Raw genomic sequence first — 24,992 nt, 5'->3', positions numbered from 1 at the left:
CTGATGACTCTAACAGCTAATGAATTGTATCACGTTGGAAGGTCACGACTGCTGGATTTGTAAAATGCTGTACAGATGGAAGCAACATAGGCATATATTGCATGCTTGTGGTCTGGAGCTAAGCTGCCAGCTTCATAGGAACCTGACCCTGATGGCAGATTCAGGAGGGTCAGGAAATTGGGTTAAGTCCCATACAGAACAAAATGCCCATGTTTATTCCTGGGTTTGAACCACTGACTTGCAGATGTCACCCTAGCTACTCGTCAGGCACAAGTCCACTATTCCAATGATAAAAGAACTGTTGGCTTTAAAATGTGCCTTTTTATTTTGAGAGCGAGGTTTTTTGGCTGATCACTAATTAATTCAGACTCCTTCCACCGGTGACATTTTTCTGAAGGGATTTGTTCACATATCAGCCCCATAACTTTAGAGACTAACTAACTCTGGAAGCTCTGTCCCTCCACTGAATAGCTGTTCCCATTGCATCAGCCCTAAACCAGGAGCTCCTCTCCCGCTTGGTGTGGAGGAGTTAAAGTCCAGTCTCTGGTTTAGTGCATTTTTCAAACGGAGCCCTGCACAGTTTACAGTAACTCCCTTGTGGTCTAGATTGGAAACATGGCCAGATTCCATGCTCTGTGCTGTCAGACCCAGGCCAAGGCAGGCCTGCTCTGAGATGAAGCAATGGGCATGGCTACAAGCATAACTAGCGTTCCTGTTCTTCCCTTTCCTCTCCACACCCCCTGAACACTGTACAACTGAGAAATCTGGGGTGAAAATTCAAAGGGTTTGAAGCCCTGAGATTCCTCGCTATTTAAAATAGAGAAATTTGCATTTTGAACAAATAGCACTGAAAAAAATCACCTGTTAGAATAAAGGGACTCAACTTATTGTAAATATTTTAGATATGGACAGAATTAATGTTTCAGTGCGGAGCTTCATGAGCTTTGAGATTCAGTGTGTGTGTTCTGGCACCAGCACTGCAGTGGGGGGAGAGGGTTGACTTCCAGAATAGTGCTAAAAATTAACCTAACCAGCATAAACATACTGTATTTAACTTTGTCTCTCACACACACACACACACACACACACACACACGTGTGTGTGTGTGTGTCTGTATGTTGTAAAATGAGGGAAAAGAAACTTTCTAATAAACCAATGATTTGTGGAAAAATGGTGTAGTTCTTCCCAAAAACACAAGACAAGCTCTTGCAACTGGTGGTTAATCTTAGTAGTGGCATAGCACATTCATTGTTTTCCTAAAGGAAAGATCCTCTCAGGCCAAGCAGAATTGACTCTTCCATCAAGGACATTTTTTTTTTTTAAGTTTTGTAGATTTTTAGTTAATTGGAAACTTTAGTCAAAATAAAGTTTCAGCCAGATACACTTGAGTTTTCTGACCACCTCAGGTACTGGTGACAGAGGACTGTCAAGGTGTTCTGAAATCTGATTTCCTCAATCAACAGGACAGGTACAGCAAGATTCCATCCGGCTGTGGCAACCCTGTCATGGAGAAACCAGCTCTGAAGCAGAAAGCAGAGTTTGGTCTCTGTGACTCTGAAATTGTCAAAAGATCTTGCCGTTTCCTGTGCTGGTTTTAGGAACTGGAGTTAGTGACATATGTGCAGTGAGTTTCTGATCTAACCCCCATGAAACTAGAACAGTTTTCCCTTACCAAGGACTTGGGTGCAATTGGAACTAGCAGTTTAGAGATGGAATGACTCTACACCTTAGCACACTTCATCTCAGCCCTCCAGGCTTCTTAGCTCTGTTTGATTGTCCTTATATTATTTTGGCTTTTATCTGTGTAATCTGGGAAATCTCAGGCCCCTTTCTCCATCTCGTGGCTGCCTGCTTTGCCAGTCTTGCCAGGCCTTTGCAAGCCTGACTCATTAAACAGGAATCTGCTTAGCTTGGATTGTGCTCTCAACCTTAATCCACACTTGGTTTGGTTAAAGGTGACGTACAAAAGAAATGGGGGGTGCTGTCCTTTCTGGCTCTTTTGTTTTATAAAGAGCTAAAAGTTTGGGGTTTTCCTGTTACATTTCATGAGAATTTCAGGTTTTGAGGCCCAGACTCTGTAGATGAGTGGGTAAGCAGTGCGCTGGCATCTCAAGAGATGGAAACGGAGACGTTGGGGGTGGAATTTGGGTTGTCTTTTTGCATTCTCAGTCTTCTGGATTTCAGCTGTTTTAAAGGTTCATGGCAACAGAGCAGTACTGAGACCATTGCTACTAAGAACGGCTGGGTCATGTAAAGACCTGTCTTCTAGTGCTCGCTGTTAAGTGAGCACAAGCGTTTCCTCCCGTGTTTGTAAACGTGGTCTCTGGCCTCCTGGCATCTGGGGCTCTTAACAGGCCACATTTATGTATAAATTACACATGCAGAAATATCTCAGCTGTAGTCTCCAATATGCTGGTCTGAGCCTTGCCTCCAGAATTTTAGCTGCTGCTTTCCCAACTCCCAGCTGCTCTAATCTTTTCCCAGAGTGTAACACAGCCATCCTTTCCCTGCCTTGCCAGCAATGCGTTTGTGTCTGGTCTGTAGAGATGGGGAGGTGGAGGATAAAAAGCCCAAACTGATCATTCCTTAATTAAAGACGTTGCTTTCTTTAGGCCTTCAGCAGCACCCATTTCTTAGTACATTAGGCTTCAAGGAGAGAACTGGATCTTCCTTTTGAAAATGCCCCTCACGGTCACATCCTCCACCAGGCTGCGCTGGCTTTAAATTACAGCCATTAGGTGCTGGAAGCTTGTGGAAGGCTTGAGCCAGCTGCCATGAGATGGCAGGCAAAGCTTAGATTAGGTAGCAGAGGCTGCAAATGAAAGTCCTAGGTTCCCTCCTCTGAATCATAGAATATCAGGGTTGGAAGGGACCCCAGAAGGTCATCTAGTCCAACCCCCTGCTCGAAGCAGGACCAATTCCCTTCCCTCTGGGAAGGGAGAATCAGCCACAGGTCACTGCTTTGTGCTGTGCAAGTTGTCTTCAGGCTCTCTGCGTTAGTTCAGTGCCCAGACTCGTTGGACTCAGATGAGAGCATGGAGATCAGATGCCAAATTTTTAATGTGGCTAAATGCAGTTTAGAAAGGTGGAAATTCCTCTAATGGGTTGCTTGTTTGGAGAAATGTACTTGGTTTTTAATTCCTGCTATACTGGGAAGTTGGCGATGGCCTAGTGTATCCAAAATGTCTAATCCGGATCAGGCTTCAAGAGGAGCATGTTCAGTCCTTCCCCCACTCTAGAACATGGGCGGCTATGGCTGATGTCTTCAGCAGCTGGACAAGGAATGAGGCACACTGGCTTGGCCTTACTCCGCAACACACTTTCTGGGTGAGAAGAAAAGGAGTACTTGTGGCACCTTAGAGACTAACCAATTTATTTGAGCATAAGCTTATTTGAGCTGTAGCTCACGAAAGCTTATGCTCAAATAAATTGGTTAGTCTCTAAGGTGCCACAAGTACTCCTTTTTGCGAATACAGACTAACACGGCTGTTACTCTGAAACCTGTCATTATTTCTGAGTGAGGGGAGTCCTGCAGTTCCAGACCTTTATCACAGCCCCAGTTTCAGTAAAAATTTACCATGATCCTACACAACCCTGGCCTTTCACATCATCTTTGTGCCTAGTGTGCAGAGGGCAACCTTTCAAACCATTTGGGAAGGGTCCTTCCCCACGGCATAGAATCATAGAATATCAGAGTTGGAAGGGACCTCAGGAGATCATCTAGTCCACCCCCCTGCTCAAAGCAGGCACAATCCCCAATTTTTTTTTCTTTGCCCCAGATCCCTAAATAGCCCCCTCAAGGATTGAATTCACAACCCTGGGTTTAGCAGGCCAACGCTCAAACTACTGAGCTATCCCCCTGAGTGCATTCAATTGATGACCAGGGATTGCCATCTTGATGAGCAAGTGACCATGCAAGCGGTCTGTCTGTAGGGGAGAGGTCTCTTGCAACATGTTCACACTTGCAATCATTACCTCCCACAGACTCGTAGTGTAATTAAGCTCCAGCAGGTGCCAGATCCAGAGGGGGTGGGATGGAAGAGGGTGCAAACAAGTGTGATTTCCTTTATCTAGTCCACAAGGGTGGTTTGGGAGTGGCACGGCTGCATGGCACCTGCAAGGCCATGATTTCCAGATCATCTTGGCTGTTAGCAATAGTTCCTCTCATCTTCCTCAAATCGGAGGGCACAGTTTCCAAGGTCCATTGCTTATCTCAGGCTTTATCTGCCCATTCTTTCAGGGAATTTCTATAGTCTCTAGACCAGTGTTTTTTAACCTCTGGGCCCTGGGGATCCACAGACTAAGATGTCTAAAGGGGTCCATGCTTCCAGTCAAAAATGTTTAGGGGTCCACAAATGAAAATGGTTGAAAACCTCTGCTCTAGACCATGCTTGCCGGCTGTCCTACAATCAGAGTTTACGGCCCTTGGGGATGAATAGTTGCTCATTGCCGTGAAAGGAGCAACGTGCAAGAAGTCCAGGAGAAATGGTTGGAAATGAACACCGAAGAGAGACTGTAGCTTCCTTCCAGGTAGCAGCACGGGTGGGGAGTGTTGCGGCCACCCACAACCAGGTACTACTTAAAGCACCTATTTTCCTGCCCTAGGACTGTCAGTTCCCCCACCCATCCCTCATGGCTGCTGTTTCTCGCTGTGAGCAGAGCCATCCCTTCCACTTTTCTCGGTTGTGGTTTGTGGCTGAGAAGTGCTCTGTCCCGGTCAGGCCCTGCAGTGTTAGGGTGGCCCGCAGCCTTTCTCACGGTTGCTGCTAGTCTCTATCTTGTGTATCTAAGTGTGTATCTTCTCATTTAAAAGCCGTTCTCCAGGGGGTATTGGTGAGGGACTCCAGCTGGGATTCAGCAAACTGCTCTGATTTCACGGCCACACCAACAAAACCATCCAAGAGAACTTGTTTCTCCACAGCTTTCTCACCCATCTCCTCTTCGCTTCCTGCAACCTTCCCACGGTGCCAGTACGTCACAATCAAATACTACCTGGGCTGTATCTTCCTTGTGCACATTCTTCATGTGCATCCCCTTCTCCCTGCCGCTCTGGTCCACTGTATGCAGGACCCTGTACAGGTGCGTGTGGGTGGCATTTTACGCACTGGCTGCTTCTGCAGGCAGCCAAAGCCGACTCCGTGGGCAGGAACTGACCTCTCCCTGGTGCAACTCAGGCTGCCAGCTGCTATTATTAACACAGAGTTCCTGCCACTGCCCTGCTACGAGTGGCGAATCCTGGGGGAGTTTGCAGCCAAAGTCCCGTTCCTCCTCTCCCCCCCCCCCGCCCCCAGAACTAAAACCAATCCCCTTGTTTGTTTTCTATGACGTGCTTGTAGGTTGCATGATGGAGACTGGCACTAGCCTTCCCCACTGCCTTAGTCTGTGCCTGGACTGTGATGCTCAAATTCCCCTTTTAATGCCCAGCTTGTGTCCTGTTGTTTTCTCTCTGTCATGTGCTAATGCAAAACACATGCTAGTGTCTGGCTGAGCATAGAGCGGGGCCAGCTGTGTGAGCCAGGCCCCTCTTCTTTTGGCAGCGGGGAAGAGGGAGGCATGTGACTGCACCTCCGTTGTCTGTCCTGACTGCAGCCTGCGGCCTCTGCATCAGCCCTGGGCCTGAGGGCCGCGGCCAGGTGCTCACGGGCTCCCCCCGCGCCATCCCATCAAGCCCAAATGCCAGCCTCATTCTCGAGGCGTTTCCGGTCCTAGCCCTGCCCTCAGCCACTGCTCCTGCCCCGCTAGTGGCAAATGCCCATTTGCCACGTTTCCCAACAAGCAGCATCCTGCTGTACTGCCCCTCTGTGTGTGGTGCTCCCCATCACACCCAGTGTCCTAAGGCCGGCCTAGCCCCCCATGTGCTGGGATGCCTATGGCTGGCCCAGGGTCAGGCAGCCAGCTTGCTAGGGCTGATGCTTAGCCCGCTGACCAGGCTGCCCTAGGGGGCTGTGCCCACCTGCTGTCTCCTGGCTTAGTCTGTGCGTGTACTAGGCTGGAAGGGAAGCCAGCATTTCCCAGCGCTGGCCCACCATGCCACCCCTGGGCCCTGGCAAACATGGGATGGGTCCCGCACTGCCGCAGGCTAGACTGGACCTGGGTGGTGCCCCCCCCCCCCACCCAGCCCCGGGGAGCTGCTCTGCTGGGGCCAGTGCAGGCGAGCTCGGGGGAAGGGGGGCAGCAGGATGGCTCTGCAGCTCATTGCACGGTGTGAGTGGGGCACCCTCAGCACCCATGGCTTGTTCCCGCGCTCATCACCCCCAGCCCAGCCTGCTGGTTGGTTATCGTGGATTACAGCGGTTCCTAGGGTCCCCCTGTGCCCCACACCTTGCCCTAGGGACGGAGAGGGGCAGTGACTTGCCAAGTCACCCAGCCGGGCGCACAGCCCAGGTCTCCTGATCCCCAGGTCCACCCTCAGTTGCGCTGGGGTAGGCTGGTCCTAATCGCTGTCCATTTTGTGTCCGAGTGCTGGGTGCCAGCCATGCCCTGCAGTCAGCCACGCCCGAGGAAGCAGTCCGCAGCATGGCCACCCGTTAGAGCGGGTGTCTAGCAATCAGCACTCCTGGGGTCTGTTCCTGGCTCTGCCACGGGCCTGCTGCATGATCTAGGGCAAGTCATGGCCCTGCTCTGTGCCTTAGTTTCCCCCGGCACAAACATCGTGCCTAGCAGGAGAGGTCCCCAGTGTGATCAGGCCACACTGCGCTGGGTCTGCATCTCCCCCCCACGCACTCTTGAGCTCACAGTCTCTATAGATAAGACAGAAGGTGGGAGGGGAAAGAAGGGCTTAGAGAGATGAAGGGACTTGCCCATGGTCAGCCAGCAGGTCAGTGGCAGACCTGCCAATAGAGCCCAGGTCTCCTGTCGCCAGGCCTGGTGTCCTGCCCCTGGGGCCTGGTTGCTCAGCGCATTGCAGCTGGACAAGGGCTAAGTGCACGGTATGGGGAGAGGGCGGAGACCTGTTTAAAAATAAAAGCAACTCCTCCAGCCACTGCTGGGCCGGAAGCTCCCTTGGCCCTCCTGCGCGGAGGTTCCCCTTTGCCCGGGTAGAAGTCGGCTGGAGTGGCGCGATAGGCAAACCGTGCTGCTTTATCTCTCACAGCCACGGAGGCCGGGGGCAGGAAGACAGGCCAGGCCAGGCCAGGGTTATATTTAACCCAGCCTGGCACAGGAGACCGGGTGCTGTAGAGGGAACTGTCAGGCCCCGCTGGGTCTTACAGGCCCGAGAGCAATCGCCTCCCCTGCCTTGGATGGAGAATTCTTCGTGCAGCTTCCGTGGGATTGGGAGTCTGCTCCATGGCGAACCTTCCCCGTAATCCCTCCTCTGGGCTCACCCGGGCGGCCCGAAATCCCCAAGTTGCCCGGTAGCCCCGTCACCTGTGGAGAGTTTCAGCCACCCCCTGAAATGTAGCCATCTCTGGGGTTGCAGTGTGAGAGCACCCCACACCACAGACACCCACCCCCTGAGCTGACCCAGCCCTACCCGCAAACAAACTGCTGCCCTGAGACCCAACCTCCCCTGTGTGAGAGCATTCACCCTGACACATAGCCCCACACCACAGACCCCCACCCCGGGACAGCCCCACACCACTCACCAGACACAACCCCGCCAGGCTCAGCCACCCCTGGGTGCAGTAAGAGAGCCGGGCTTTGGGCTAGGAGGGGAAGGAGAACCTGGCAGCCCGAGCTCAGCCCAGCCCCAGCTGCACCATTCACCCTGCATGAGGTGCTGCAGGATCTTCTGTAAAAAGAACAGGAGGACTTGTGGCACCTTAGAGACTAACCAATTTATTTGAGCATGAGCTTTCGTGAGCTACAGCTCACTTCATCGGATGCATGCCGTGGAAGGTGTAGAAGATCTTTTTATACACACAAAGCATGAAAAAATATCTCCCCCCACCCCACTCTCCTGCTGGTAACACACCCTACCACTGGGGGCAGCCTGCGGCCCCACCTACCCCCAAAGGAAAAACCCAGACACCTGATCGTCCCCCCACACCGTTCTCCAGGTAATACCAGCAGGAGAGTGGGGTGGGAGGAGGTATTTTTTCATGCTTTGTGTGTATAAAAAGATCATCTACACTTTCCACAGGATGCATCCGATGAAGTGAGCTGTAGCTCACGAAAGCTCATGCTCAAATAAATTGGTTAGTCTCTAAGGTGCCACAAGTCCTCCTGTTCTTTTTGCGAATACAGACTAACACGGCTGTTACTCTGAAAAAGGATCTTCCGTGAGTGCAGTGGGGGGGACAGGGAGAGTCCTTGGCTTGCAGCTGCCCTACAACGCTGCTCCGGGGCCCACTGGGATTCTAGCGGCAGGAACAAAGCTCTCGTGTGACTTCCGCCGTGCAAACACCTGCTCTGAGTGGGAATCCCAGGGCACCGCTGCGCCCTGACCCACCCTGGCAGTCTTGCCTGGTCCTGGAGCCAGGCCCCTGCTGGTCTGAAGAAGGGTCCCCAGGCCACCCCTCGCTGGCCTCCTGGTGCTACTTTCCTTGCCACTGTCGCCCCATGCACGGCTGCGTTCTGGGGAACGACCAGGGCTGGGGCAGCTGGCCCGGCTTGGGCGAAGGGGGTTCCTAACCATACAGCATCTGTACCCTAGAGTTCAGAGTGGGGAGGGAACCCTGACAGGGTGGCAGAGCGGTGGGATCATTTTGAACCAGAAGCTCAAACCTCAGGATATTAAAAGGACTTTTTTTTTCTTTTCCTTTGGCTGCTTGGAAAGCAGGGAGGTTTGGGGGGTTGTTTTTTTTAAGGGACATTTTTTTTTCTTTTAGCTGAGAGCAGCTGGAGTTTTTACCCCCTGCCTCAGGGCAGAGTAGTTAAATCCCGCAAGGGAATTCACAAGCTGTGTTTTTTTTTCTTTCTAGCTCTCGGGTGAAGCTAGGCTAAGTGCAGAAAGGCTAGGATGACAGAAAGTGACATCCAGAAAAAAATGGAATTAACTCGATTTGAAGCTGAGGGAAGGAGAGAGGAACCATGAACTGGAGATGGAGAAGGCAAAGGCTAAGCAAAATATACCAGACAACCTGAGCACTCCTTTTCCAGGTACCGCTTCCCATCCCAGGAAGTTCCCCACCTACAAGGCAGGCGACGACACCGAGGCCTTCGTAGAAAACTTCGAACGGGCTTGCCTTGGGTACGGCATCTCTGCAGACCAGTCCATGGCGGAGCTGAGGACGCGGCTCAGCGGACCCTCAGCCGAGGTGGCGGCTGAAATGCCGAAGGAACACAGGAAGAGTTATGAACTTTTTAAAACACAGGCCGGAATCAGAATGGGGCTAACCCCCAAGCAGGCCCGTCGGCGGTTCAGAGCCCTAAAGTGGAAACCGGACGTGGCATTTTCCCAACACGCCAACCACATTGTGAAACATTGGGATGCCTGGATATGAGGAGCCAGCGTTAAATCTCTGGAAGATCTGTCTCTCCTAATGCAAATGGAGCAGTTCTCAGAGGGTGTTCCTGAGGAAATAGAAAGGTACATAGATCACAGAATCCTACAATCTCCGGGTTGGAAGGGACCTTAGGAGGTCATTGAGTCCAACTCGAAGCAGGACCAATCCCCAACTCAATCATCCCATCCTAGACGGGAAGCCCAAACCGGTAATCGAGGCGGGGGAGATTGGAGCCACATGGGTGGAGGTGGTGGAGAAGAAGAAAGCTAGTAGCAGTTGGAGCAGCTACCAGAAGGGGCAACGCGAGGCAACACCCTACCACCGGGGGCAGCCCGCGGCCCCACCTTCACCCCAAGGAAAAACCCAGACACCTGGTCGTCCCCCCACACCGTTCTCCAGCCGCCCAACTCGCCCCAGTGACCCGTCAGCTGGGCGATGTTTTAAATGTTACGAGCTGCGGCGTGCGAAGGCCAACTGCCCCAAGAACCCCAACAGATTACAGCTCGTTGCACCAGCGTCACACCCCAAGGCCCTCAGGCCCAGACGCCTCCCAGGTTCCCTCAGAGCGAAGGGAAACTCTGAGTGTGGGCGGGAAGAAGGTCACCGGGTGGCGGGACACTGGAGCACAGTGTCAGCTATCCACCAATCCATAGTGGACCCCACATTCATCAACCCAGAGGCCCAAGTGACGATTCAACCCTTCAAGTCAAACTCTTTTGACTTGCCTACAGCCGAGTTGCCTGTCCAGTACAGGGGCTGGTCAGGAATGTGGACTTTTGCAGTCTATGATGATTATCCCATTCCCAGGCTGCTGGGGGAAGACTTGGCCAACCATGTGAAGCTAGCCCAGAGAGTGAGAATGGTCACCACAGACGGGCTAAGCGAGTTTCCACACCTATCTCTGTTCCTGAGCCTCCTACGAGGGCCCCGTCTGTGTTACCAGAGACCCAAATGGAGGGGGTGGAACCGGATCCCCTGCCAACGACTGCAATGGCCGTAGTGGATCCAGTCCCAGAGACCCAGCCAAAGCCAGTCCCAGAACTGGAACTGACGAAGCAACCAGCACCAGAGCCATTTCCAGCCCTGAGTCCAGCACTTGCAACCCCGTCTACAGCTCCAACGCCGGAGGGCCCCACCGAGCCCGCCCTGGCAGCAGCAGATAACCCTACACAAGAGGCTCAGCCAGAGCCTGAAATACCCCATAGTGCACCCATGGAGAGCGGTTCGTAGTCCACGGAAACAGCCCCATCCCCTGCATCGCTTCCCGAGGGACCAAGCCCAAGTCCACCATCCAGTGAGGAACTGATGTCTCCAGCATCAAGGGAACAGTTCCAGGCTGTACAGGAAGCAGATGAAAGCCTCCAGGGAGCTTGGACAATGGCACAGAACAACCCACTGCCTCTCAGCTCTTCTAATCGATCCAGGTTTGTTGTAGAAAGAGGACTTTTCTTTGAAAACTCGTGGCAAACCGGGGAAGTCCCGGATGACTGGAAAAAGGCTAATGTAGTGCCGATCTTTAAAAAAGGGAAGAAGGAGGATCCTGGGAACTACAGGCCAGTCAGCCTCACCTCAGTCCCTGGAAAAATCATGGAGCAGGTCCTCAAAGAATCAATCCTGAAGCACTTGCATGAGAGGAAAGTGATCAAGAACAGCCAGCATGGATTCACCAAGGGAAGGTCATGCCTGATTAATCTAATCGCCTTTTATGATGAGATTACTGGTTCTGTGGATGAAGGGAAAGCAGTGGATGTATTGTTTCTTGACTTTAGCAAAGCTTTTGACACGGTCTCCCACAGTATTCTTGTCAGCAAGTTAAGGAAGTATGGGCTGGATGAATGCACTATAAGGTGGGTAGAAAGCTGGCTAGATTGTCGGGCTCAACGGGTAGTGATCAATGGCTCCATGTCTAGTTGGCAGCCGGTATCAAGTGGAGTGCCCCAAGGGTCGGTCCTGGGGCCGGTTTTGTTCAATATCTTCATAAATGATCTGGAGGATGGTGTGGATTCCACTCTCAGCAAATTTGCGGATGATACTAAACTGGGAGGAGTGGTAGATACGCTGGAGGGGAGGGATAGGATACAGAAGGACCTAGACAAATTGGAGGATTGGGCCAAAAAAAATCTGATGAGGTTCAATAAGGATAAGTGCAGGGTCCTGCACTTAGGACGGAAGAACCCAATGCACAGCTACAGACTAGGGACTGAATGGCTAGGCAGCAGTTCTGCGGAAAAGGACCTAGGGGTGACAGTGGACGAGAAGCTGGATATGAGTCAGCAGTGTGCCCTTGTTGCCAAGAAGGCCAATGGCATTTTGGGATGTATAAGTAGGGGCATAGCGAGCAGATCGAGGGACGTGATCGTTCCCTTCTATTCGACATTGGTGAGGCCTCATCTGGAGTACTGTGTCCAGTTTTGGGCCCCACACTTCAAGAAGGATGTGGATAAATTGGAGAGAGTCCAGCGAAGGGCAACAAAAATGATTAGGGGTCTGGAACACATGAGTTATGAGGAGAGGCTGAGGGAGCTGGGATTGTTTAGCCTGCAGAAGAGAAGAATGAGGGGGGATTTGATAGCTGCTTTCAACTACCTGAAAGGGGGTTCCAAAGAGGATGGCTCTAGACTGTTCTCAATGGTAGCAGATGACAGAACGAGGAGTAATGGTCTCAAGTTGCAGTGGGGGAGGTTTAGATTGGATATTAGGAAAAACTTTTTCACTAAGAGGGTGGTGAAACACTGGAATGCGTTACCTAGGGAGGTGGTAGAATCTCCTTCCTTAGAGGTTTTTAAGGTCAGGCTTGACAAAGCCCTGGCTGGGATGATTTAACTGGGAATTGGTCCTGCTTCGAGCAGGGGGTTGGACTAGATGACCTTCTGGGGTCCCTTCCAACCCTGATATTCTATGATTCTATGATTTTATACAAGGAAACTCTCTCTGGTGGACACCAGGAAGACTGGCATCTGCAGAGACAGTTGGTAGTTCCAACTAAGTACCGGGTAAAGCTCCTGAGCTTAGCCCACGCTCATCCTAGTGGCCATGCTGGGGTGAACAGGACCAAAGACCATTTGGGGAGGTCGTTCCACTGGGAGGGAATGGGCAAGGACGTTTCTACCTATGTCCGGTCTTGTGAGGTGTGCCAAAGAGTGGGAAAACCCCAAGACCAGGTCAAAGCCCCTCTCCAGCCACTCCCCATCATTGAGGTTCCATTTCAGCGAGTAGCTGTGGATATTCTGGGTCCTTTCCCGAAAAAGACACCCAGAGGAAAGCAGTATATACTGACTTTCATGGATTTTGCTACCCAATGGCCAGAAGCAGTAGCTCTAAGCAACACCAGGGATAAAAGTGTGTTGTCACGGAGCGTGGGGGAGTCCGGGCCCTGCACCCCTCTTCCTAGGATTCACTGTGACTCTCAGCCAGCCAGTAAAACAGAAGGTTTATTGGACAACAGGAACACAGTCTAAAACACAGCTTGTGGGTACAACCAGGACCCCTCAGTCAAGTCCTTCTGGGGGAGCAGGAAGCTCAGACCCCAGCCCTGGGGTTCCCTGCGTTCCTCCACCCAGCCCCAAACTGACCCCAACACCACTCCCCCCCACCACACAGCAGGCTCTCTCCTGCCGCCTTTGTCCACATTCCTGGGCAGAGGTGTTACCTCCCCCTCCCCCTCCCCCTCCTGGCTCAGGTGACAGGCTCTCAGGTCTCCCATCCCCAGTGAAAGTCCCCTGCCACATTCCCAGGTCAACAGTCCCCCCTCCCTGCTGCGTCACATGTGTGCCAGGCATTAACAGACATTTTTGCCAGGGTAGGTTGGCCCTCCGACATCCTTACAGATTCGGGAACTAATTTCCTGGCAGAGACCATGAAAAGCCTTTGGGAAGCTCATGGGGTGAACCACTTGATTGCCACCCCTTACCACCATCAAACAAATGGCCTGGTGGAGAAGTTTAATGGAACTTTGGGGGCCATGATACATACATTTGTAAATGAGCACTCCAAGGATTGGGACCTAGTGTTGCAGCAGTTGCTGTTTGCCTACAGGACTGTACCACATCCCAGTTTAGGGTTTTCACCATTTGAACTTGTATATGGCCACGAGGTTAAGGGGCCAGTACAGTTGGTGAAGCAGCAATGGGAGGGGTTTACACCTTCTCCAGAAACTAACATTCTGGCCTTTGTAACCCACCTACAAAACACCCTCCGAACCTCTTTAGCCCTTGCTAGAGAAAACCTAAAAGATGCTCAGGAAGAGCAAAAAGCCTGGTATGATAAACATGCCAGAGAGCGTTCCTTCAAAGTAGGGGACCAGGTCATGGTCTTAAAGGCGCTCCAGGCCAATAAAATGGAAGAGTCGTGGGAAGGGCCATTCACGGTCCAGGAGTGCCTGGGAGCTGTTAATTATAAGGAGTAATGGTCTCAAGTTGCAGTGGGGGAGGTTTAGGTTGGATATTAGGAAAAACTTTTTCACTAAGAGGGTGGTGAAACACTGGAATGCGTTGCCTAGGGAGGTGGTGGAATCTCCTTCCTTAGAAGTTTTTAAGGTCAGGCTTGACAAAGCCCTGGCTGGGATGATTTAATTGGGGATGGGTCCTGCTTTTGAGCAGGGGGTTGGACTAGATGACCTTCTGGGGTCCCTTCCAACCCTGATATTCTATGATTCTATGATCTCATAGCATTCCCCACCTCCAACCAAAAGCCTAAGGTGTACCATATTAATTCTCTAAAGCCCTTTTATTCCAGAGAGTTAAAGGTTTGTCAGTTTACAGCCCAGGGAGGAGAGGACGCTGAGTGGCCTGAAGGTGTCTACTACGAAGGGAAAAGTGACGGTGGCGTGGAAGAGGTGAACCTCTCCATGACCCTTGGGCGTATGCAGCGACAGCAGATCCAGGAGCTGTGCACTAGCTACGCGCTGACGTTCTCAGCCATCCCAGGACTGACTGACGGGGCATACCACTCCACTGACACAGGTAATGCTCGCCCAATTAAAGTCCAACCTTACCGGGTGTCTCCTCAAGCTAAAACTGCTATAGAACGGGAGATCCTGGATACGTTACAGATAGTGTAATCCGCCCCCTGGAAGTGCATGGGCATCTCCAGTGGTTCTAGTTCCCAAACCAGATGGGGAGATACGTTTTTGCGTGGACTGCCATAAGCTAAATGCTGTAACTCGCCCAGACAACTATCCAATGCCACGCACAGATGAACTATTAGAGAAACTGCGACGGGCCCAGTTCATCTCTACCTTGGACTTAACCAAGGGGTACTGGCAGGTACCACTGGATGAATCTGCCAAGGAAAGGTCAGCCTTCACCACACATCTCGGGCTGTATGAATTTAATGTACTCCCTTTCAGGCTGCGAAATGCACCCGCCATCTTCCAAAGACTTGTAGATGGTCTCCTAGTGGGATTGTGAGAATCTGCAGTCGCCTACCTTGACAATGTGGCCATCTTTTCTGATTCCTGGGCAGAACACCTGGAACATCTAAAAAAGTCCTTGAGCGCATAAGAGAGGCAGGACTAACTGTCAAGGCTAAGAAGTGTCAAATAGGCCTAAACAGAGTGACTTACCTTGGACACCAGGTGGGTCAAGGAACTATCAACCCCCGACAGGCCAAAGTGGATGCTATCCAAAAGTGGCCTGTCCCAAAGTCAAAGAAACAGGTTCAATCCGTCTTAGGCTTGGCCGGTTATTACAGGCGATTTGTACCGCAATACAGCCAAATTGCCACCCCACTGACAGACCTAACCAAAAAGAAACGGTCAAATGCCGTTCAGTGGACTGAAGAGTGTCAGAAGGCCTTTAACCAGTTTAAAGGAACACTCATGTCTGACCCTGTGCTAAGGGCCCCAGACTTTGACAAACCGTTCCTAGTAACCACAGATGCGTCCGAGCGTGGAGTGGGAGCAGTTTTAATGCAGGAAGGACCGGATCAAGAATTCCGCCTTGTCATGTTTCTCAGCGAGAAGCTGTCTGAGAGGGAAAGCCACTGGTCAATCAGCGAAAAGGAATGTTACACCATCGGGTACGCTCTGGAAAAGCTATGCCCTTACATTTGGGGACGGCGTTTCCACCTGCAAACTGACCATGCTGTGCTGAAGTGGCTTCATACCGCCACGGGAAATAACAAAAAACTTCTTTGGTGGAATTTAGCTCTCTGAGATTTTGATTTCAACACACAGCACATCTCAGGAGCTTCTAACAAAGTGGCTGATGCACTCTCCCGTGAAAGTTTCCCAGAATCAACTGGTTAAAATCGTCCTTGAAATGTGGAAAATATTGTTAGTTTTTATATACTCTGTAGTATATCCAGAGGTGCACGTGTCTTATTCACTCTGTTTTCTCCTAGAGCTCCAGGAAGAAATCCCAGCCAGCGTGGAGCAGGCTGTCCAGCACCATCTGTGATCTGGGGGGGTGTCATAACCATACAGCTAAGAGTAGCCTAGAATTCCTCCTTACCTGTGAGGGGTTAAGAAGCTCAAATAACCTGGTTGGCCCCTGACCAAAAGGACCAATGGGGAAAGAAGATACTTTCAAATCGGGGGTGGGGCGGAGGCTTTGTTGGTGCTCTTTGTTTGGTGTGTTTCCTGGGGAAGTAGAGAAGCATCAGGTCAGAAAACTCCTTCTCCTAAAATCATCCTAAAATGAGTCTCAATATTGCAAAGAGAGTAAGTAAATAAGGCAAGGCGCATTAGATTATCTTTTGTTTTTAGCTTGTGAATTTTCCCTGTGCTAAGAGGGAGGTTTATCCCTGTTTTTTTGTAACTTTAAAGTTTTGCCTAGAGGGGAATCCTCTGTGTTTTGAATCTGATTACCCTGTAAAGTTACCTTCCATCCTGATTTTACAGAGGTGCTTCTTTTATTTTGTTTTTCTTTATAATAAAGTTCTGTTTTTTAAGAATCTGGTTTACCTATCTGGTTGGTAGATTATTCTCAAGCCTCCCCAGGAAAGGGAGTGAAGGGCTTGGGGGGATATTTTAGGGAACAGGAACTCCAAGTTGTCCTTCTCCTGAATCTTTGTCTAACTCACTTGGGGGTGGCAGCAGTACCCATCCAAGGACAAGGAAGGATTTGTGCCTCGGGGAAGTTTTTAACTTAAGCTGGTAGAAATAAGCTTAGGGGGTCTTTCATGCGAGTCCCCACATCTGTACCCCAGAGTTCAGAGTGGGGAGGGAACCCTGACAGGGGGCAATTCCCAGCTCAGCCAGGTGTGACCTGGAGCAAGCCATACCCTCTGCCTCAGCTCCCCTTCCGCCCACTGCGGACATCCACCCTGCAGGGCGCTGGGAGCCTGGAAAGGGGAGGAGGGACTGGGTGACCCCAAGGGAGACAAGGAGCCAGGCCTGCTGACCAGCCCCCTTGGCCAGCGTGGGCCCTTGGGGGTGCCTCAAGCTGGGAACCCCAAATCACTCCTGGCTTTTGGCCACTTCAGCCCTGTCCTCCACCTGCCCCGTGTGGTGCTGACGCCATGGGAAGCGTGAGGCCGCGCCTGGGGCAGATGAGGGTGGCAGGCGGCCCAGTGGGACAGTTCCGGCCAGGAAGGGGTGAGAAAGCCCCCGGCACACCAGCGCTGCCGTTTCCCACCTCCATGTTGTGGGTCCATCTGGCCCCGTGCCCTGGCTCTGACATGGGCAGCACCAGCTGCTGCAGAGGAAGGGGCAGGAACACTGCAGTGCCAGCTGTGTGATAATCGCCCCCCCAGCCTCAGCCTGGCTCTGACAGGCAGAGATTGGCTTAAACCTTGCACCAGGTTTCACCTCCACTGTCCAATGTTCGTCATCATTAATGAGGCCAGCTCTGGATTTGCCTGTTTCCTACAGAAATGTCCTGTCCCTTTCTGAATCGTGCTAGGTTCTTGGCCACAACCACATCCTGTGGTGGGGAGTTCCACAGGCTAATGACATGTTGTGTATTTCCCCCCTTGTAATTTCACTTGCTGTCCCCTGGACTCGTATCACGTCCCCTCATTGGTCTCCTCTCTAAGCGATTGGGCCTTTCCACCCAGTTCCACTCCCCTGGGCCTTGGCAGGGCCGGGGCCGTGCAGCTCTCCTCTCAGGCTGATACTCTCCCCAGCCCCTCTGGGCAGCGCCCCAGGCCTACCGGAAGCGGCTGCATCCCCTCTGATAAGGACCCGCTGGCAGCCGGGCCGTTTGCAGGGGCCTGCCTGGAGCGTTCGATCCCCACGAGGCAGAGGAGGAGGGATGCCACGCGCCAGGATGATGGCTGGAGCCCAGGGACCGTGGCTGCCGCTGCCTCCCCTGTGGCTCTGGTGCTGGGTCCAGGTGCTGCTGGCTCCCCCGGGGCTGTGGCCGGCGCGAGCCTTCAACTTGCGCTCGGACCATCCCACCGTCTACGCCGGGCCTGACCACAGCTACTTTGGCTTCGCCGTGGACTTCTTCAAGGACAAGAAGGGAGGGTAGGTGATGGGGAGGCTCATGCCCCCAGCCACATCCGCAGGCCCCACTTGTCAGAGCCAAGAACTGAGATGCTCAGGGGGGCACCTGCAGAGCAGGGTTTGGGGTGGGGGGTGAGAATGGGGGTGGGAGCAGGGTGAAAGACGGGTTGGGATGGGGGGTGAGCATGGGGACAGGGTGAAAGCTGGGTGGGGGTGGGGGTGGGGGTTGGGGTGAAGGCCGGGTTGGGCTGCAGCGTGAGCGTGGGGGCAGGGTGAAGGCCGGGTTGGGGTTGGGGTTGGGGCAGGGTGAAGGCCAGGATGGGGGTGGGGTGGATTGTATTGGAGACAAGTTTTTAGTTCAGAAGGGGGAGGAAGCGACCAGGGTAGAGGCTGTCCTGGGTTCGAGTCTGACACAGGTGAGTTTGAAGGCGGAAGGCAGCTGGGGTTGAGCTAGTTCCCTTTGGAGCCTGGTAGGAGGGAAAACAGCACAATAAAGACAATGGATTTCAGGAGGGCACTTTAGCAAACTCAAGGAGTTGGCCGGTAAGATCCCCCGGGAAGCAGGTCTAAGGGGAAAACCAGTCCAATTTATCGCTCCCCTCCCCTCCCTCCTGCTTCCCGGCACACTGGACTGGCTCCCACGCTCTGCCCCCCAGGATCATGTCCACGCTCCCTATTCCCCCCCAACCCCATGCTCCAGCCTTCCCCAGTAAGCTGGCAAACTGCAAGTGCACAGACCAGCCCCCCACCCCCAGCCCCCCGACTGCCTCCTTTTCCCCCCAGGGGTTTCTCCTGCTGTGAAATTCTCCTGCCCAAAGACCTACACCACTGTGGCCAGCTGCCCCTGTGTGTGCTTGTGGGCACGTGTGCATAGGTGTGCATGTGAAGTGTGCACACACATGGAGTGTGATGCACGTGTGCACGGGGGGGGGTGCGCACGTCTAACACTGAGCCCCCTGCCCTTTGCCTCCTACCGCGCACGCTGCTGACAAGGTCCCGGCAGGCGTGGGGCTCACCGGGCTCGGAGCAGGGGCCTGGCCCAGGGCAGGGACCCCGGGGCAGTTTGCTCAGGGGCCAAGCAGCCTGGGAGGTGTCAGGTGTCCCTGGGGCCGAGGGGAGATCGGAGGGTCATGTCATCCAAGGGGCCAAGGAGACCCCTGGGAGCTGACAGGAGCCGGCCCGGCTCTGGGGCTCTGCCTGCCCCATGAGCAGGTGACGGGGCAGCTGGGACAATCCAAGGGGTGACCTTCCCAGTGGCTTGGCCCCACCGGCTCTCTGGGGCTCGGGGCAAAGCCAGGGCGCCTGGCTCCATCCACCAGTGGGGGAGGGAATGGCCCAGCTAGTGCCCCCAGTGGGGGAGGGCAGGCGAGGACGGCACTGGGGCTGCAGTGGGGTGAGGTGTTGGGCTGACCCTCTGCCCAGGGGGTCCACAGGAACAGCTGTCCCCTGGGAGGGTGCCAGGCTCTGAGCGGGCGGGCTGCGGTGCTCCCCCTCCTGTGCCATGTCGCTCTGGCCCCAGGGCTGGGCTGGGCCAGGGGGTGAGACTGGCAGGGCCCCCCAGCGTCTGTGCCAGGCACCTGTGGGCATTGCCCAGACGCTGCTGCAGACGCAGACCCAGTGGATTAGGCCCCTGACTCCTGGCTGGCTCAGTCCATCTGAGGAGCTGAGCCTGGACCCCGCTGCCAATGTCCTTCATCCCCCGATTGTCTGAGGCTGCCCCCCTTCCTGTCCCCTCCACCAGGTGGCGCTGCATTGCTCTGTCAAACAGCAGCCAAGTCCCACCCCAGAGGGGGCTGCATTGCAGTGGGGGTGGGGGGGTGACAGGACTCTGCGGGGCTCTGAGACCGAAGGCACCGGGATCTGGGGGGGGAGGCCTGCAGGATGAGGAGCCGGGCCAGCTCACATCCCAAAGCCACCCTCCCTGCAGGCCCCCGGAGCCCAGTCTGCTCCCGCCCGCACCAGGGGTCCTGCCCTGACAGCCTCCCCCTGTGCCCATAGCATGAGTGTGGTGGTGGGCGCGCCCCGGGCCAACACCTCGCAGCCCGGCGTGGTGGAGGCTGGAGCTGTGTACTTGTGCCCCTGGGCGCCCGGCGGGACCCAATGCAGCATCATAGAGTTTGATCCGAAAGGTGAGTGAGCCAGAGCCGGCCGAGAGGGCAGCTTGCGGTAAACAGGGGGTGTTAGTTACTGTGGGCCAGAGGGGGCAGGGGGGAAGGTGGGTCTCGGGGGGGAGGTAGGGACCCCAGGATAACATGGGTGCAGGGTGGGTGGGGTGGGTTTTGGATCGGGGGGGTAGGGACCCCGGGGTGAGGTGGGGGGGTGGGTTGTGGTTCGGGGCGAGGTAGGGACCCCGGGCTGAGGTGGGAATGGTGGGATGGGTTTTGGTTTGGGGGTTAGGGAGCCCGGGGTGGGTGGGGCAGGTTGTGGATCAGGGGTGTAGGGACTCCAGGGTGGCAGTGGGTGGGGCGGGTTTTGGATCGGGGGGGTAGGGACCCAAGGGTGAGGTGGGGGGGTGGGTTGTGGTTCGGGGCAAGGTAGGGACCCTGGGGTGAGGTGGGGATGGTGGGACAGGTTGTGGATTGGGGGGTTAGGGACCCCGGGGTGAGGTGGGGCAGGTTGTGGGTCAGGGGGGTAGGGACTCCTGGGTGGGGGGGCTGGTTGTACATCGGGGAGGGGGAGGGACCCTGAGGTGGGGGAGGCGGCTTGTGGATCAGGGAGGGGTAGGGACCCTGGGGTGAGGTGGGGGTTAGGGAGGGTTCTGGGGGACAGGGACCCCGGGGTGAGGTGGGGACGGGTGGGACAGGTTGTGGATTGGGGGGTAGGGAGCCCGTGGTGGGTGGGGTAGGTTGTGGGGCAGGGAGGCAGGGACTCCTGGGTGGGGATAGAGAGGCAGGTTGTAGATTGGGGAGGGGTAGGGACCCCGGGGTGAGGTGGGGAGGGTGGGGGGGTCAGTTGTGGATCGGGGCGGGATAGGGACCCCGGGGTGAGGTGGGGAGGGTGGGGGGGTGGGTTGTGGATCGGGGCGGGATAGGGACCCCGGGGTGAGGTGGGGGTTAGGGAGGGTTCGGGGGGTTTTGGATCTGGGGGGTAGGGACCCCGGGGTCGGGTGGGGGGGGTCAGTTGTGGATCGGGGTGCGGTAGGGACCCCGGGGTGAGGTGGGGAGGGTGGGGGGGTGGGTTGTGGATCGGGGCGGGATAGGGACCCCGGGGTGAGGTGAGGGTTAGGGAGGGTTCGGGGGGGTTGGATCTGGGGGGTAGGGACCCCAGGGTCGGGTGGGGGGTCAGTTGTGGATCGGGGCGTGGTAGGGGCCCCGGGGTGAGGTGGGGGCAGGTGGGGCGTGTTGGGGATCCCGGGGGGGGCGTTTCCGGGTGTTTTTCCCACAGTTGCACCGCAGTCTGTGCTGACCTGCCCGTCCCCACAGGGGACCAGGCCGAGAGCAAGGGATTGCTCCAGCTGAAGACCTACAAGTCTCACCAGTGGTTCGGGGCGTCTGTGAACAGCTGGGACGGCAACGTTGTGGTGGGTGCCCCGGGCGCAGCCCCTGCCCCTGCCCGTGCCCACGCAGCCTGGCAACCGCCTGGCGATCGGCCGCCTTGGGGAGCTGCGCAGGGTCGGGCTGGGTGGGAGACCCCTGGCTGGGGGCGTCTCAGAGGGCAGGGAGTGACCCCGTCCCGCACCGGCCAGGAGGGGATGTGCTGAGATGAGGGGCTCAGCTGGGGCCCTGGCTGCCCCTGGCTCCCCAGAGCAGAGGGGTCTGGTTCTTCTCCCGATGCTCTCAGCCGCTGTGTCCTGGTAACCTGCTGCCGTGCTCTGCCCCAGAGGCAGCTGCATTTCAGTGCTGGGTCTGTCCTGCCCCGGGGAGACGAGGTGGGGATGTGGGCGCTGGTGGTTTGTTGTGGGTTGGACGGACGCTGGGGGTGGGGGGACAGGGCAGCAGGGGGAGCCCAGCCCAGGGGCGGGAGGTTCCAGGCCGTGCTGGGGGGCGCTGGGCCTGGCCAGGCGAGGGGCAGGTGAGCTGGGATTCCACCTGCAGCGGATGGCGCTGAGTGTCCGGTCGTCCTGCCAGGCCTGCGCCCCCCTGCAGCACTGGAATGTCTTCGAGGGCACGGCCCAGGCCACCCAGACGCCCGTGGGCACCTGCTTCGTGGCCACCGAGGGCCTGAGCCGCTTCACCGAATACGCGCCCTGCCGCTGCCACCACATGGAGGCCACGTACCTTCATAGGCGCTACAGTAAGTGACGCCCCCCCCCCGCGGCCACGCCGGTTCCCTGCCCCCGATGCCCCCCTCCTCCATGGCCAGGCCAGCTCTCCGCACCCACCGCAGCCACGGCGCTTCGTTTTCGAGTGGTTGCTCGTGTCTGTCCACACCAGGTGGGCGTGCTCACCGCGGGCACCGGTGCCAGAAGGTTTTCCCCTAGCCGCACCCGTGGGGGGGGCCCCCCGCGACCCCTGGAGCGGCGCCTGCCGGGCGCGGTATAAGGGGGGCTGCGCGCTCCCCCCACCCTCAGTTCCTCCCTGCCGCCAGCGAAGGGCGTCGGAACCGCTCTGCTCCGGGGGGTGAAGCTCGTCCCCAGAGCCGTTGGTTCAGGTTAGTACGAACTGTAGTTCGTTAGCTGTTCAGTCAGTTTAGTCAGTCAGTGAGCCCGGGCCGGGGCATGCCCCGCGCCCCGGGGTTTACGTCGTGCGGCTCTCGCAGGCGTTCTATGCCAAAGACTGTCTGCGCTGCTTGGGAGAAGCCCATATCAGCAAAAGGTGCAAGATTTGCAAGTCGTTTACGCCTCGGACCAAAAGAGAAAGGGACGTTAGGCTCCGGGCCATCCTGATGGAGTCAGCCCTGACCCCGACTCCAGCGTGCCGCTCCGAACCGGTACCTGGCACCGCGGCATCGGCACGCGGCGACCCTCCGGGGCCAGGCCTGGTCGGCACCGCACCCCACCCACAGGGCACACCGAGAGGGCCAGGAAGACTCCGTCTTCGCAGCGGCACCGAGGGAAGTCAGGGACAGAGGCCAGGCCCATGTTGGGCAGTCCCCGATCCCCACCGGGCCCCAGGCCTCCGTCTCACGTTGAGCGGAGTAGCCCAGCCCCTTTGGAACAGGCCTCTCCGGATGTCCGGATGCCGTCCGCGCCTGAAGCCCTCCGGCTGGCCCGGGACATTATGTCCATGCCGGTACTCGGAGCGCCGCCGCTGGGATCTCCACAGTCGCCTCCAGCCTGGTACCGGTCTCGGTTGAGGGAACGTTCCCGACGCTGATCACGGCCCAGCAATCGCTTGGGGAGAGTCCAGGTGGATCGCCCTCAACGCCGACCAGACTGTCTGGCTGGGTTCCGTCGGGCCGGGACTCGCTTGTCCTCAAGGAGCGAATATCTGCAGGACCTCAGCGGGCTTCGCCGTCGGTCCTCATCTCGGAGAGGGTACCGCAGTCAATCACGGCACAGTCATCGACCCCGTTCCAGCTCGGACTCCCGCTCCAAATCTCTGCCAAGACATCGCAGCCCCGGGTGTCGATCGCCAGTATTTTGCCATCGTGGGTCTGCTGGTCGAGGCCGTTCTCAGAGCAGCTGTTACCGCCAGTACCGGTCCTCCGTGTCGAGATCACGGTCCCGTGGCCGTCGTAGCTCTTCCTGGTCCAGGGACAGCAGCAGATCTTACACCAGCCCGGTCTCCATTCGTAGCTGTCCTTCGATGGGCCAGGCCAGGCAACCTGAACAGGTTTGCAGGGGCACCGAGCGTCATGGCCAGCCCAATGGTACCCGTGGGCACCGTGGCCTCCGGCGCAGCCCCGGTGGGAGCTCACTCAGTGGCTGGAACTTCAGAGGCACCGTCGGCCTCCCTCTCCAGACCCCCGAGAAAGGAGTTGGTAGGACGTGCGTCCCCGGAGTCCAACCAGGTGGTGGACCCTCCGGTGCCGGCCGACACCCAGAGCTCTGCACCGGCCTCCTCGCCCTGCCCGGAGGAGGCGATTGCTGCCCGCCCCCCTACGTCCCGCAGGAGGACTTCACGGCCCACCAAGAACTCTTAAAGCGGGTGGCAGCAAGCCTCCACCTCCAGGCAGAGGAGATAGAGGAGCCCTCAGACTCCCTGGTTAATGTGCTGTCCCCTTCGGCACCGGGCAGGGTGGCCTCGCCTCTCCATGAAGGGGTGGCTAAGATTTCAAATGCCCTGTGGCAAACACCAGCCTCGTTGGCCCCCATCTCTAAAAAGGCGGAACGCAAGTACTCTGTACCCGCTAAAGGGCATGAGTATTCGCATACCCACCCAGGGCCCAACTCCCTGGTGGTCAAGTCGGCCAACCACGGGGAACGTCTGGGTCAGTCAGCCCCGACCCCAAAGGACAAAGACTCTTGGAGGGGGGGAGGGATAGCTCAGTGGTTTGAGCATTGGCCTGCTAAACCCAGGGTTGTGAGTTCAATCCTTGAGGGGGCCATTTAGGGATCGGGGCAAAAATTGGGGATTGGTCCTGCTTTGAGCAGGGGGTTGGACTAGATGACTCCTGAGGTCCCTTCCAACCCTGATATTCTATGATTCTATGACTGGACTCTTTGGGAGGGAAAGTTTATTCATTTCGAGCTTCCAGTTACAAGTGGCAAACCATCAGGCTCTCCTGGGGCTGTACGAATTCAATCTGTGGGGCTCCCTGCCCAAGTCTGAGGACTCCCTCCAGGGGCGCGATAGGAAAGAGTTCAAGGCGCTAGTGGAGGAAGGGGCAGCGGCCCCTAGGGCGCCCTGCAGGCAGCCTCGGATGCTGAGGACACGGCCGCACGATCAGTGGCCTCCGTGGTGCGCATGAGATGGGAGTCGTGGCTCCTGCTCTCTGGGCTGCCCAGCGAGGCGCAGACTGCCATGCAGGATCCCCTGTTTGATGCCAAAACTCTGTTTGCGGAGGAAACAGATACAAGGCTGCATGGCATGAAAGACTCCCGCACGACCCTCCAGACTCGGGGCCTCTATGTCCTGGCTCCAGCAAAACCTAAGTTCAAGCCGCAGCAGACTCCCACCCAGGCCGCCCTCCCGATGTACAAGGCCTCCCATAAGAAGCAGCGGGAGACGCCCTCAGAGGCAGTCTCGGCCTGCCCCGCAGCCTGGGTCCTCCAAGGGCAAGCAGGCGGAGAAAAGGCACTTTTGACAGGACACTCTGGGGCACCCCGCCAGTCCTCATCAGGGATCCACCCCCAATAAAGCTACCCTTCTCCAACCGGTTGTGTGCTTTCC

General features: G+C 56.0%; 1 protein-coding gene across 1 annotated transcript in view; it reads left to right on the top strand.

Annotated features, from left to right (window-relative positions):
* Positions 1-17,391: 17,391 nt before the first annotated feature.
* ITGA2B (integrin subunit alpha 2b) overlaps positions 17,392-24,992 on the top strand; it is a 64,605-nt gene continuing 57,004 nt past the window's right edge. Inside the window, 4 exon segments of the mRNA XM_073325514.2 lie at positions 17,392-17,799; positions 19,777-19,907; positions 21,201-21,298; positions 21,846-22,011. Of these exon segments, the coding sequence (XP_073181615.2) occupies positions 17,585-17,799; positions 19,777-19,907; positions 21,201-21,298; positions 21,846-22,011 (610 nt within the window). The 5' untranslated portion in view covers positions 17,392-17,584.

This window comes from Lepidochelys kempii, chromosome 27 (genome assembly GCF_965140285.1).
Source record: "Lepidochelys kempii isolate rLepKem1 chromosome 27, rLepKem1.hap1, whole genome shotgun sequence".
In the NCBI taxonomy this organism is placed as follows: Eukaryota; Metazoa; Chordata; order Testudines; family Cheloniidae; genus Lepidochelys; species Lepidochelys kempii.
The sequence above is the reverse complement of the archived record's forward strand: the minus strand, read 5'-3'. Positions and strand labels throughout refer to the sequence as shown.